Below are 15,420 nucleotides of genomic sequence, written 5' to 3'. Positions count from 1 at the left end.
CAGACCCTCTCGATCGACGACTGCTCCGTCCTCTGCGACACGTCCATGGGAGTCGTCCGGCCTTATCTCCCACGGGCTCTTCGACGCACAGCATTCGAGCTTCTCCATGGTCTCGCTCACCCGAGCGTAAAGGCCACGACCCGTCTTGTCGCTTCCAAGTATGTCTGGCCAGGCATGCGTAAGGAAGTTAGCCGTTGGGCGCGCACATGCGAGCCCTGCCAGCGGTCCAAGATCCACCGGCACAACAGGTCCGCCCTAGGCTCCTTTGAGGTTCCCGAGGAGCGCTTCCAGCATCTCCACATCGACATCATCAAGCTGCCTCCGTGTCAGGGTTATACCTACTGCCTGACCATCATCGACCGGTTCACCCGATGGCCAGAAGCCATCCCCCTGCCCGACCAACAGGCATCAACCATCGCCAAGGCTCTCGTCGACAGGTGGGTTAGCCTCTACGGCACACCACTCACGATAACAACGGACCAGGGCGCCCAGTTCGAGTCCGCCCTGTTCTCGGAGCTCACAAAGCTCCTCGGCGCCAAAAGGGTGCACACCACGCCATACCACCCACAGTCCAACGGCATGGTGGAACGGACCCACCGCACCATCAAGGCCGCCCTCATGTGCGACCCCGGGACCCCATGGCCTGACCGACTACCGTTGGTCCTTCTGGGGCTCCGAACCGCCTACAAGGAGGACCTGCAAGCCTCTCCGGCCGAGATGCTCTACGGCACTACGCTCAGAGTGCCCGGGGACTTCTTCGCTACGGAGAGCCAGCCCGTCGCAAGCCCTGCCACCTTCGTAGAAGGTCTCCGCCGACTCGCCCAGTCCATCAAGGCTGCGCCGGCTTCGAGACACGCAGCTGAGAACACCCCGTTCTTCTTCAAGGACTTGCGGACGTGCTCCCACGTTTTCAAGAGGGTTGACGCCATCCGCAAGCCCCTCCAGCCTCCGTACACGGGCCCTCACCGGGTCATTCGCCGGGTCGATGACAAGACCTACGTCATTAACGTCAACGGCTCTCATCGCTCGGTCTCCACGGACGCCCTAAAGCCGGCCTACGTCGAGGCCACTGACTCTTCCTCCTTAGGGAGCCAGCCGACCAACCCTCCCAACGCGCCTCCTGCGGACTCTTCGCCGGCACCAAAGCCCCCCGCGGCGACTCCTGGGACAGCCCCCAAAGACGCCCCCCCTAAGAAGAAGGTATCATTCGGCCCGTTACCCACGGACCTCTCTGGGGAGGGAGTGGTTGTGGCGCCTTCGACCATCGTCAAGGCACACACAGGCGGTCGACGCAAGCAGCAGCTGAAGCCACGCGAGGTCTTCGCGCTGTCCACGCCGAGCGGCGCTGCCGCCGCCTTCTCTAGCCACCAAGCAGCTACCTAGTGTGGCGCGAGTCCAGTCCGAGCTCGACCCTCGCATGAGCCGCATTCGCGCACGCTCACGCTCGCAGCCTCCGCTGCCGTCACAGCTCTCGACACTTCGCCGTACCATTTCACCTGTTTTCTTTGTATGCTAATAAAGCGCCATTTATACCTTACACGTGAGTGAGAATCATTAAGCGCCTTCCCTCGCCTTCAACTTCCTCGAGCGCCGGGACACGCTCAGCTGATCCCAACATATATATATATATATATATATATATATATATATATATATATAATTGATCTATAAAAATATATACATTACTACCTTAAAATAGAAGTAAACAAATTGGTTAAAAAGGCAATGATATCTTTTTGTTGAACTCCTCGTTTTGCTCTCCAGTATAGAATAAATGTGTAGATTCGTACAGAGGTACGAGACCAACCGAGAGCTGGGTGAGGAGCAAATAAGAACTCAAAAATGTCGAAGAATAATCTTGAGCGACGTTCCGTTGAGCTCAATTATACCAAACTGTTGTATCCGAGTAAAGAGAAGAGAGAATAGGGATGGGGTAGAACACAAAGAGGCAACACACACAAATAAGCGGGAACACTCTTTAATGCAGTTACAGTTAAGCACGTCTGTACAGTACGAAAGCTCTAGACTAAGTCCCCTTGCCAGGACTGCTCGTCGTACCTTCTCACTCTCGCACTACTGATGGCGCTTGCTATGCTACTGCTACATATACATTACACAATCGACGCCAGCTTAATACACCTTAGTGCGAGTGTACCTCTGTATAAAAAGGCTTTTTCTTTCAGTTTAAGAAGACTTTCTTCAGCCCGAAAAATTAAAAAGGCTCTTTCTTGACTTTTACTCTAAAAAGACACTTTCTTGCACTCACCCGATGGTATCATTGTTAAAAGTATTACGATGCTTTTTCTGCACTCGATATAAATGATTAAACTTACTTAATAATCTACAGCCTAAAAATATGTTTATTACAATCATCACCCTGAAAGGTAATTCATTTTTTTTTTTTTTTTTTTTTTTTTTAACAAAATACTGCGGTATTATAAAAAATGTTTTGTCTCAGAATCTTACCAAATAAATTTTATTACTTATTCATCGAACTGTTACATTCATTATTATTCTTCTGGCTTTCTAAAAATAAATAAAAGTAGCACACCTTATTAAAGATTTGCAAACAATTTTAAAATATTTACAAAACTATTTTCTATTGTGTTCATCAAATTCATTTACTAATGGAATTTCAACATTAAGTAAATAGCAGTAGATGGGCGGCTTTTTTTGCCGTAAATGGGATGTTAACAATTTCTTAGGAGTTTTAAAATACACAAATAATGTTAAAATCCCTAAAAGTTATTTTAGTACAATAAAATTATGGAATTGCTTTGCTAACAAGAAGTATCAAAATAACAATATTAATGCATTTTGATGTATCCTAGAAAAATGATTAACGACATATATATATATATAACGAAACATAAATAAAAGAAATAAAGACAAAATGATAAATTTAATAAAAAAAAAAATAATAATAATAATAAAAATCTACCAAAAAGTGGATTTGAGCCCTTAAGCTACGAAGGGGCATAAGCCTTATCCATCTTAGCTATCCAAAGAACATGTTTTATCCCTTTTGAAGTCACATATGTTCATGGATATTCTCCGGAGCTTGCCCTACAATTTATAGCAGTTAGGATGTGTAAAATTAATAAATTAGTGGTTAAAGCTGTACTGAAAACCTTAAAAAATAGTTAAAGTTAAATATCTTTTAAAAACATAAATGAATTTGGGAATGTTAAGAGTACGGGAGAGTTAAAAAATAATGTATTAAAATCAAAAGTCGGTCTATATAATTAATGAGCATTTAGTTCTACGATTTAATTAAATACGATTTATAGATAACATTGAAGCCAGAGCGAGAGCAAGTCAGTTAAATATATACATAGCTTGTACTCGGTTGCAAAGTCAAAAGACTCTCAAAAGAGAAAAACTCGTGTCGTTGCTTGCTTTGGCTGTGCGCTCAGCTATATACAGCTATATAAAAGACATTTCCACTCCTCTCCTCGTAGGCACACATTCGGTACACCCCTTCCACGCGTCTCCAAAATGTGCGTAGGCCAATTAATCTACGAAGGCTCAATGTTAAATTTGACATAATTGTTAACAGTAAACAAAAAATACGTTGATATAAAAGAAAATGATTCAGGAAGCATAGCGTTTTTTTTTTTTTGGTTATTCAGTGGCTGAGTTAACCTAAAAAATTCGTGAAAGTCCGAAAATTACTTTTTTCGCGTTTGAAAAAAAAGTTGACCTCCAATGCCGAAAAGTTAAATGACAAAGTTGTAGATCTTAAAAAAACCTATCGAGTGACGCGCGTTGGATATAATTTAAATGCGTAGTTGCTGAGGAAACTTGAAAAAACCATCGAAAATTGTCTTTTTTTAATTTGTTAATAACCTTTTTTTTGTTGAGATTTTAAAGTTGGTATTTGGTCAAATTATGAGTTTTAAGTTCACAAACCTTTAGTTGTTTTTTTAGCCAAAAATATTAAAAATTTTTCGAAATATCGCATTTTTTCGAAAAAAAACACCTTTCGTAAAAACTTCAATAGACGTCAGGAAATAATGCTAGAGCGATTTTTCAGGGCTTAATCTCTTCGTCTAGACTTATTCTATCATGCAATGTTTTTAGTAAGTAAAATTTTTTAATTTTTCATGCCGAAATCGGACTCCGAAAAAAGTACTTTTTTTTTCTATCGGTTTTTTGCATTTTTTTTACGTATTTTGATAATTGCACGTATACAACTAACTGCAATGCATTGTACTTATTTTTTTACGAATTTAAAAAAAAAAATTTTTATGATACGACCATGTGGAGCCAAGTTAGGTTTTTTTTTTTTTAAAAATCCCTATGTGACGGTGAAAAGCGTAGAACTCGGAAACTTGCACACTTTACTAACAAATACCCATTTTGCATTATAAAAATTATTCGCAATCGTTAACTTTAGCGGAACGATGGGTATGATAACGTTACAGTTGAGTCTTTTTTCGCGTCGCGCATCAACTGCCTGCTGGTATGAGGTGTGTCTGGCTGGTTGCTCTTACTCGGGCGCTCCGATACGGCTCCGAAATGGAGTCGGAGTGGTGAGAGAAAGATGTTCTCCCCTCACGCAGCTGCTCCGGACTGTGAGTCTTTGGAGTACATTAGTGCAGAAATGAAATGTATCATTGAATGTCCTTCGCTACCAACAATTCAGCAAGTGCACCGCTCGTTATACGTTTCAGTTGCCGAGTATACCGCCCACCGAAGGTGCAGCAAAACAGCATGTATTTCGAGCTTACCTGCAACTACAAAAGTGGTTGGGAAATGACATAGAACCAACCCTTTGGGGATGGAAGTTATCGAACAACGTAATTCTACCCAACTATACCGACGAAGCCCTAGTACCGGATGAAATATTAAAAATAATTGCATGTGGGTGCGAAGGTTCTTGCAAAAGAAAAAATTGTAGTTGCTTCAAGCACGGTCTGAAGTGTTCCAATGTATGTGCTCATTGCCAGGACTCGCAGTGCACAAATTTTGAAGAACTAGATCATGCTATCTCACATGAGCAGTCTTTCGTGGAGAATACGGATATTGGTGATGTAAGTATTGGACAATTTCCAATTAATGAAGACATGTTTTGCAATTTGCAAATACCGGCTTTTAATGATCCAGTACTGGAATGTACCATGGATCATGAAGAAAACGAGGATGTGCTTGATGACATTACTGAGCAACCCTATAAAAAGGTGCGAACATATAATATAAATTAGTTTTACTTTGTTTAAAAGAATGTGTATTATTGAATAAAAAAAAAGAACTAAAATATATTGCTTTTTTTCGTTAACCCATTACTTATTTTTAATGAACCTGTGATAACATCTACAAATAAAGTCAGGTAACCATAATAAAGGTGATATTTACAAGACTTGACGTCCCCAAGCAGCGTTGTCCGAGCGCCCGAGTAAGAGCAACCAGCCAGACACACCTCATACCAGCGGGCAGTCGATGCGCGACGCGAAAAAAGACTCAACTGTAACGTTATCATACCCATCGTTCCGCTAAAGTTAACGATTGCGAATAATTTTTTTAATGCAAAATGGGTATTTGTTAGTAAAGTGTGCAAGTTTCAGAGTTCAACGCTTTTCACCGTCGCATAGGGATTTTTAAAAAAAAAAAAACCTAACTTGGCTCCACATGGTCGTATCATTAAAATTTTTTTTTTAAATTCGTAAAAAAATAAGTACAATGCATTGCAGTTAGTTATATACGTGCAATTATCAAAATACGTAAAAAAAAATGCAAAAAACCGATAGAAAAAAAAAGTACTTTTTTCGGAGTCCGATTTTGGCATGAAAAATTAAAAAATTTTACTTACTACAAACATATTGCATGATAGAATAAGTCTAGACGAAGAGATTAAGCCCTGAAAAATCGCTCCAGCATTATTTTTTTTCGAAAAAATGCGATATTTCGAAAATTTTTTAATATTTTTGGCTAAAAAAACAACTAAAGGTTTGTGAACTTAAAACTCATAATTTGACTAAATACCAACTTAAAAATCTCAAAAAAAAAAAAAGTTATTAACAAATTAAAAAAAGACGATTTTCGATGGTTTTTTCAAGTTTCCTCAGCAACTACGCATTCAAATTATATCCAACGCACGTCAATCGATAGGTTTTTTTAAGATCTACAACTTTGTCATTTAACTTTTCGGCAATGGAGGTCAACTTTTTTTTCAAACGCGAAAAAAGTTATTTTCGGACTTTCACGAATTTTTTAGGTTAACTCAGCCACTGAATAACCGAAAAAATAAAACGCTATGTTTCTTGAATCATTTTCTTCTATATCAACGTATTTTTTGTTTACTGTTAACAATTATGTCATCTTTTTCGTAGATTAATTGGCCTAGCGCCTACATGGACATTTCCACGCGAATCCACTTTTCTCATACCGATTACAGATCAAACTAGGCCTTACTCTACTGAAAAAACTAGGCACGCATGATGAGTCTGATTGATTACTTCTAGTTGGCCCCGGGGGTGGCGCTGGCAAGCGCTCGGGGCCAAAATCTAAGGACTGAAGACCAACACTGATTACAGTAGTACTTAACTTGTGAAGTTTTTACGCTAAAACTATAACGCGCCGTTGTGCGGCGCTTTAATTCTTCAGTCATACTGTCATAGACTATGTGCGTGACACACTTGGTAAAACCATAGATATATAAGAAATACAGACTGCTCAGTGCTCGTTCTTAGTTCTTACGTCGTCTCTGTCTCTGAAGCACAAGAAGAAAGAGACACAATATCAAACGTGGGTATCTGTTTCTCTAGCACATTGCCAAGACTGGGCAAGGGCAGTGGGGAAGTTGCATCAACCGAACTTTTAGTTTACTGACTCTCTACCGTTGGCAATGTGCGAGAGGGACAGATACCCACGTTCGATGTTATGTTCACCTTACAATCCAGGGACGGTCGGGGACAGTCTGGGCGAGTCGGAGACGAAAGTGAACAAGTGCTCTTCTCCGATCGTCCCCGATCGTCCCTGACCGTACACGATGCGCAGTTGTACACGTTAGGTTAGGTTAATGCTGTATGTAAACAATAGTTTGTAAATAAAGAAGTGCAAATACAAAAAATTTTGTTTACTTTTTGCATTAACCTAACCTAACGTGTAAAACTGCGCATCGTGTACGGTCAGGGACGATCGGGGACGATCAGAGATGAGCTCTTGTTCACTTTCATCTCCGACTCGCCCAGACTGTCCCCGACCGTCCCTGAATTGTAAGGTTAACAAATCTTATATGTCTATGATCAACCATACATATACATACAACCTCTACCTTCTAGACAACCTCGTGTTGTCGAAGTGATGCTGTATTGTGGTAACGAATAATGTTTACAAGCAATTTTCTAATTGCGTCCTGCTGTACACGATATAGAAATTTTATCAGGTTGCTTGAATCTTCGAACAGAATTTACCATGTAAGTTTTTTTTTTATTTTCATTTTTTGTTAGTTACTCATTTTATGTGTGCTTCTTAAGCTAAAATTATGGAGCGCAATTAGCCTGTTTTAATGCTGTTGTTGAATTAATGTTTTCATTAACTAGTAAAAATCTAGCTCTTAAGTAATTTGTATGTAGTTTTACATTGTATGCAATTTTTCTGTGAGCGAATTGTATGGTATGTTATGGTAGTACTTATCAATCATTTAATAAATTAACTTACACTTCCGGTTTATGAATTTTTACAATTGATTTTGGTTTTCAGCATTTGCAATACCCTGCTATTCGAGGATGCAGCCAGCTTACTTCATCTCAAGCGATTTCCAGCTTTCAGGCATCTAATGAATCGCAATTTTATAAGGCAGTTAACAAATTTGTCTGCCGCTCCCATACTTGCGGAGAATTAGGAATCTTAAATGTCGGTCAGAAGGTGAAGGTTTGTGGATGGTTAGAATTTCAAAGAATGGGAAAATTCTTCGTTTTGCGAGATGCCTATGGCTCTTTACAGTGCCTTATACCTGAGCAGGTAGTTACATAACTACAATCATTTTCTTGTCACATATTTTATAATTGTAAGCTAAATTGGTAAATAATAAGCTATGCAGTGAACAATTTTTGTAATTTGGCTGCATTGCATGTTAAAAATATGCGACATTCTTATATAATACGTGAATGTACTAGCCAGTACTAAATTTCACATTATATTTAACATGAATCGTAAGAATTTTTTACTATGTATGGGTTCGGATCAGTGTTACTGTAGGTTTTGTAATAGGATTATCGTAATACTTTATTTTTTAAGAAAATAATTTTTTTACGTTTGCCCCTTTTTATAATAGCAATTTATATATAAAAAGGTGATCAGCCCTAACTAATTGGTTTTTTTAGAAATTGTTTTCGAAAGAATTTTAGTTTTATGTGAGTTATTATCAAAAGTGTTGTTGCTAATTAGTGAATTTCTTACCAAAATTGCACAATAAAACGAATTTTTCTACCTTTACTGTGATCAAAACTATGAGGTATGATTTTGATGTTTTTAAGATTTATTGACGCAAGTATAAAATATACCCTGAATCTTATACCTGAATAGAAGTATAAAGCAAGATGAAAGTTAGCATTTAATAGTAATTTTCTTATTGGGGATTTTTTTTTCATTGTTTTCAGGAGTCTGTGTTAAGTTTATGATTTTTTAAATACTTTCTTTTTTTTCCGGGGCCGGCCGGGACCATCCACTCACCACCTATGTGTAGGGGTCCCTGTTGTTGCGGTCCAATAAAAACCAATAAAAAATTCATTGATTTTACAATGGGATTTTTCTATTAGTTTCTTATCGGTATTTGCACCCGTAAATCCAAATAAAATCTGAAATGGTCAAAAATAGATTTTCTATATCATTTATTATAACTAGGACATGATTGAACAAAAATAAATTGACAAATTTATGTCCTACAACCCGGATGGCAACACCAAAACGGGGGGACTAAAGTATTTTTTACAAAATTCTAATAAAAATTAATAACTAACTTTTCTTTCAATTTAAGTACATATAAAATACTCTAATCCCCCCGTTTTGATGTTACCATCCGGATGGTATGACATAAATTTGTCAATTTATTTTTGTTCAATCATGTCCTAGTTATAATAAATGATATAGAAAATCTATTTTTGACCATTTCGGATTTTATTTGGATTCACGGGTGCAAATACCTATAAGAAACTAATAGAAAAATCCCATTGTAAAATTTTATTGGTTTTTATTGGACCGCAACAACAGGGGTGTATTGCCGCACCCATTTCCAACCCTTTTACTGATGTTACACCTTATCCATGGGCGCACTGCGAGTATCTCCAGTGAAACACCTTACCAGTGAAGCTGACACTCTCTGCATCAATGGCGCATCGGGTCCACTCGCCACTGTGTAGCCTTTCCCCGGAGAAGACTCTATATTTCAGGACATCCACTCCTCGACAGTTAAGGTACATGGGTCATAACAAAAAAATTGGTAGATCTTAATAAAAATTTAATGTGTTTTAATTTGAGTAAAGATACACGTCCTGTCAAAATATGAGATGATTCCTGTGTCTCACATGAGAGATATTTAAATCTACAGTCCGTGTTTTTTTCTGTATTATGCATGGCATCTCATGGAAAGGTAGGTTGTGTTCGTCACTGTTGTAAATTGATCTTGGAAAAAAATTTAGACCTATTGTCCAAAACTAACATGTTGTTTCTCAACATTTCAAGATTATTACATTCAAATTAAGAAAAGATCTTGTGTCTGGTTGTCGAGTTATTTGTATCTAAAGCGAAAATAAATGCAGAATATGTATTCATTTTAAATAACAACAGTTTGGTTTTTTGTATGTTTATTCGTTTTCAACATAATTCATAGCTACAGTATAAGAAGTGAATAATAGTAAATGCTCAAAATTTCACAATGAAGAAAAATGTTTGATTAATTTTTCTTTATGCTTTTTTTCTGTGTACAAATTTTCGGTTACTTCTGCAGATCGCCTATTGTTTCCTGATAAAAATTTGCGAAACATATCAACTTCTTCGAATCATAAATATCTTTTAACTTCACAGTATCCTCATTGTTTTGTACTTTTACCGACGTGGAACATCATGCCATACAATTGTCATGGTTACCAAAAAGATGATTAGGAATTAATTTAATTGTTTTGGCTAAATTTATAGAATTTCGAGTGTTAACAACTCTAGCACGATATTTTTTATGCAGTGCACTCATAAGTAATAGATGTACGTGCATACGTATGTGTGTAAAGCAGTTTATCCAACTTCATTCAATAAACTACTTTACCGTCGGTAGAATTTTTTTTTAATATAATCAATTTTTAAACAGATGGGGTTACCTATCGTGACGCACGTACCTTAAGCCGGTGCTCTCTGCTGAAACATCGGATCCTGGCTAATTATTATCCCCGGAGAAGCCCCATGTTTCAGGGATCACTCCTCGCCGGTAAGGCCGGCGACCCTTATCTGGCGCATTGGATCCGCTAACCCATACCTGTAGCCCTAACACTATTTCGCATTCACCCAGGCCTGAAGACCTGTGGGACAAGAAAAAAACCCTGGAATTACTCTGAAGGAAAATTCCACGGAAAAACCCGCCCCGAAACAGCCGGGGTTACATAAAAACTTTTCCCGATAAAAACAGTTTAAAAAAAAATCTGCATTCACCGGGAATCGAACCCACGACCCCTAAACCAGCGTTGTATCAGTAACAAGCATGCTTAGCACTGAGTCAATGCCGCTCTTTGAATACTTTTTGTGTAAAAATACTCGTTCTCAAAAAATTCTAACTTAAAACTAATTAGTAATGTTAACTGCAATCCCATAAACCTCTGTATAACTTACTGAAATATTTAACTATTGGTGTCCATGTCAGTTTGCTAAAAAAAAGTTGCCCAGCAGAAGGGCGAAAAAGTTGCCAAAGTCGTAGCTGTCAGATCATGTAATCGTCCACGTAGTCACCCAATCGGCGAAAAGTTAATGAATCTTCCCAATGACGTTAGTACTTAAATCCCCTTACCAATTAACCCAAGCTATTTAACCTAATCAGTATTATTGTTTATTTCTGATCCGTTTATACTATTTTTAAAACTTTTTTAAAGGAAACTTTAAATATTTTAAAATCGGATTCAGCTGAATGTGACTCAGATAATAGTACAATCTAAGTATTAAAAACTACCATGATCTCAAGAAATTTTTAAGTATTGCATGTTATAATTAAAAAGTCATTTTTAGTAAATAATAATTTCTTTTAATACATTGTTCTTTATTATATAAAAATAAATCTTTTCTCTCTTTTAGCCGAGAAACAGGAGGTTGCGTTATTCTTTTTCAGTCCACGAATAAAAAGTTTAGGATACTACGATAAGCAAAGTCGAGTTTGAGTTTAATGATTTTACCTACTGAACATCAAAAAGTTCCTTTTATGTACCAGTTTTGTACGTAATGCATGTGATGTAACTGTCAATTTCGAACGCAATCACGCTTATCGAAGGTTTAAATTAGACCCTAGGTTGTAGTTATTCACATTTCAATTTACATGGAAATATACCCGAGTACGAATCTATGTTTTTTGTACTTTTTCTTCTGCAAGCAGGACCTAAGCGTAAAAGGCATAATAATTTCTCACCATCTACTACTTGCGACTGTTAGGTTTATTGATATATAGGTATACTTAAAAATATCTTCCGATTCCCACACATGGAGCAGAACACTTCAACGCTGCAGCGTTTCTCACGTTCCAGCTTCCAGCTCCATGTGTCCGCAGTCTAAGACTGCAGTCACATGGAGCGCAATAGAGCGTGCAGGATAGAATTGTCCCCATAAGCGCCTGTGTTAAGTCTATTGCGCTGTAGGGTAGCCCTACTGCACGGTGCAATAGTCTTATGGGGACAATTCTATCTTGCACGCTCTATTGCGTTCCATGTAACTGCAGCCTAACAGTCGCCCCAAGCATAGAATTAAGGTAAAGTAGCCTATTATGGTACATTAAAAAAAATTAATCCTATTGTGAAACAGCAGTCATAGTTTCATTGTAAAAGTCTAAACAACAGAAATAAAATCTATTCATCATTCTCACAAAATTATCTTTCTAAATCAGTAAAAATCATAGGTGATTTTGAACATTATTATTTTAAAAAATGAATAACAAAGCTGTGCTATGATAGGGGAAACCGACAACATAACCTGTAAAACGCAAGGCTCCTATTATGATACGTACAAGATGCATTTAAATAACATCTAAGAGTTTTCATGGGAACTTTTTGTTTCATGAATAGGAGCCCAATTGTCCAATGTGTTTTATGATAAGATCCAATCGATTGCGCAAGTATTTGTTTATAATATAATTAAGTAACACTTACATTTATTTAAAAAATTATAAAATTGCTCGGAAACATTTAGCACTTCTATTGATACCTAAACTTCAGATATTGAGGCTGATTACGATTTTATAATTTTTCTTCAAAATTCTGCCTAAAATTGTGCCATAATGGGCCACTTTACCTTATGTCGCCAGTGGCTTTTCAAAATCGCCCAATTGACGACAAGTCGCCCAAACTGACACTATCTAAAAACGTCAGATAACCTTACGCAGTGTATTAGGCATAGACACAAAATCAAATGGTGGAAAGATTCAAAACTTAAAGAGATATCTAAATTAAACAAAATTTTGTTGAAATCTGACTGTAATTATTGTCTTTTGTAATAATGTCAGCGGTTTATCAAAATTAATTACTTAATTCAATCAATGACTTCTTTGAGATTCTTTAATGACCATTAAAACTTAGTCTACACTTATGTCACAAATAAGTAGATTTATTATACCCCTTCGGCAATGTTTTTTCCTTACTCGCTTTTTTATTACAGTTATAAGAATCTACAAGTATAGATTCATTTTATTTACATCGTTAATTCGCTCTTCGTTTGCTGATGATTTACTTATCATTTACTTTCTCGCCAGCATGTATATGTTTTTTTTTGAATATTTTACAGCCATTTTTTGAGAACTATGCCCTATAAGCTCTGCAATGCTGTAAGACTAAGCATTTACATGCTATCGTCATTGGCATAGTAAAAAACCGCCTCAGATTTAATTGTGACATCAATTACTTACACAGCAAAGGGGACCTTATTTTACATGGCTTCCGAACCATTTGGCCACAGTTGGTAATACGCACTTAAGAAATAAGATTCTCAGAGGTTCGAGCCAAATGAGTGAAGGCCGAGTCTCGAACTCGTGAGCATGTGTTACCAAGCCCCCGAGCTACAAGAACTACAGCCTTTACCACTGTGCTACCGTGGCCGCAGTATGTATATGTACTGCAAGTACACTTAAGGGGGCTCCTACGACTACTGTTGAGGTCAAAGACAAACAAAAAATGAAGTTTTGTTTTTCAATAAACAAATGTGTCTGAAAATCATTATGATATTTATGTGTGTAGTTTAACTTTGTACGAAAAATTAATTATTGTTTTGACCAGTCTAGTGCATACGAGGGTACACCACCTGTGTTGGTGTACTATAGCGATGTAATATATAGGTACATGGTATATATATGTCGTGTTTGCATGCCTTTCTGCTATTACTCTACCTATATAGTGTTTAGTATGTGCATGTCATTAACATCATTTAATTGATAAACAATGGATGACGGTCCTTCTAATCAACCTAAAAAAAAAGAATACCACGCACATAGAGTCTCAAGAGGATGGAGGAAAGGCAAGTTCATGAAAAAAAAGTATGTAACAAAATATGAGAAAAAAAGGCACTCAAGAGGTTATACCAGGTAGTCATTGCAAATATATGTTCTCCAGGATTGTTAAAATAATATATAAAAATATTTAGAAGCGTTAAAATATACAAAAAGTTTATATTTATTTAATCCCATACTCCTTATTCGATAAAAATAATGCTAGGTACATACAAACTTAAAGCTATACGAATCTCAACTTTTGGAAAACTCGCGTGATTAGGTGAACAAGTAGGTCTGCTACCCACGTGACCTCCTGACCTCCCGGAGACTATTTATTTATTTCCATCACAAATATCTCGCTAAAATGGTCCTTTATCCACAATTTTTAATACAGCACATTACAGAGGAAGACTTCATCTACAAATCGTATATATTCAGTCTGCTGGGACATTTAATTTAGGTTTATTTTAAACGAAAACAAATTGTTTTTCACGCTGCTCCATAGAAACACGTGCTAATAGTTACAACTTTGAGCTCGGATTTTTCAAAATTTTGACCCATTCGAAATATAATTTAGACCACCATTAAATTCAGTAGACTTTTATTTACAAGAAATAATATATCTCTGTTTGGGGATTTTCGTGAAAGAGCCCCCTTAAGTGTAACCTGATCAGAAATCTTTAGAGGGCAGTCCTGCTTGTACCGAACATGAAGTTCGAACAGCCCCAGGAACTCCAGCCCCTACCTAGCTTTTCCCAAACAGTGAAAAACGCTTTTGACGGTCATCCCGAGGACCAAGTTCAACACGACATGGAGGAAGCTAACAGCACACCCTGAAAGAAGGCATCTCTCTTGATCACAATCTTGGAACAGAAATTATGGCCCAAGATTAAAAAAGCCCTCTTTGTGGAGAACATCCCCATCCGCTGCGTTATTACGACCTCTCAAGGTAGACGCGTCAACGTCCCCCGACAACGTCGATAGCTTTCGACGAATCGTCCACGACCTTGACGAGAAATAGGTCGAGTTCACCACCCATCAGCTTTTCGAGGACCATAAAATGGTAGTCGTCATCCATGGAGTCAATATTGGCTACACGGAAGCTGAAATCCTGGAAATGATCCAGGAAATAGTACCTTCTGCCCGTTGTATCTATCGCATGACCAAGAGTGATTGGACCTCGTCCTTGGTCAACGAGTATTTTGACGCGTCGGATGTGAACTCCCACGCCCATTTACAATTTCAGGTCTCTTGGGGGCACTTCTGTGAGAGAGGAAAAAAAGCGCAAGTCAAATGACATCCCCTACTGCTGTCGCTGTCAAAAAATTAATAACACGACTGCCTACTGCCACGCCGCCTTCGTTTGTGGCTTCTGTAGTCTTAACCACGCCAATGCAACCTGTCCAAATACAGGCAAAGATTAAGTCATACGTCGGTACGGGAACTGCAACAGCGAGCACCACGCTTTTTACCGTGGATGCCCAAAAATCTGCCAAAAAGGAGATCATGCTCCTAAGTAAGGAACTGCCCCTCCTCCTTTTGAGAACTCCACCCGCCATACAACAGCCAAAGGCTCGAACACCATTTGTCTGGGGATGTTATACGCGAACGTGGTTTCCTCTCAACAGCACCAGACAAAAGCTCAATCCTAAATTCCTCTGCTCAACACACCCCTCACAACTGAAACCATCCTCGACTCCATAATGGCTTTGCTGACCCGCCTCAACCAAAAAGTGTCCAGTTTCAAGAGCAAC

General features: G+C 38.2%; 1 protein-coding gene across 4 annotated transcripts in view; it reads left to right on the top strand.

Annotated features, from left to right (window-relative positions):
• The first annotated feature begins 7,064 nt into the window (after positions 1-7,064).
• Positions 7,065-15,420, top strand: part of AspRS-m (aspartyl-tRNA synthetase, mitochondrial) — a 73,964-nt gene continuing 65,608 nt past the window's right edge. For 2 of the 4 annotated variants that reach the window (XM_089591618.1, XM_014349945.2), the window contains exons 1-2: positions 7,066-7,418; positions 7,705-7,965. In XM_089591618.1, the coding sequence (XP_089447744.1) occupies positions 7,329-7,418; positions 7,705-7,965 (351 nt within the window). In that variant the 5' untranslated portion in view covers positions 7,066-7,328. Of the gene's footprint in view, positions 7,419-7,704; positions 7,966-15,420 lie in introns of all 4 variants that reach the window. The other 2 variants (XM_089591613.1, XM_089591624.1) reach the window with 2 other exon arrangements.

Source organism: Copidosoma floridanum, unplaced genomic scaffold (assembly GCF_036245765.1).
Source record: "Copidosoma floridanum isolate Cflo_tuat_1 unplaced genomic scaffold, Cflo_Japanese_pri ptg000001l, whole genome shotgun sequence".
Classification (NCBI taxonomy): Eukaryota; Metazoa; Arthropoda; class Insecta; order Hymenoptera; family Encyrtidae; genus Copidosoma; species Copidosoma floridanum.
Note: the sequence above shows the minus strand (reverse complement) of the source record. Positions and strands in the feature narration are given on the sequence as shown.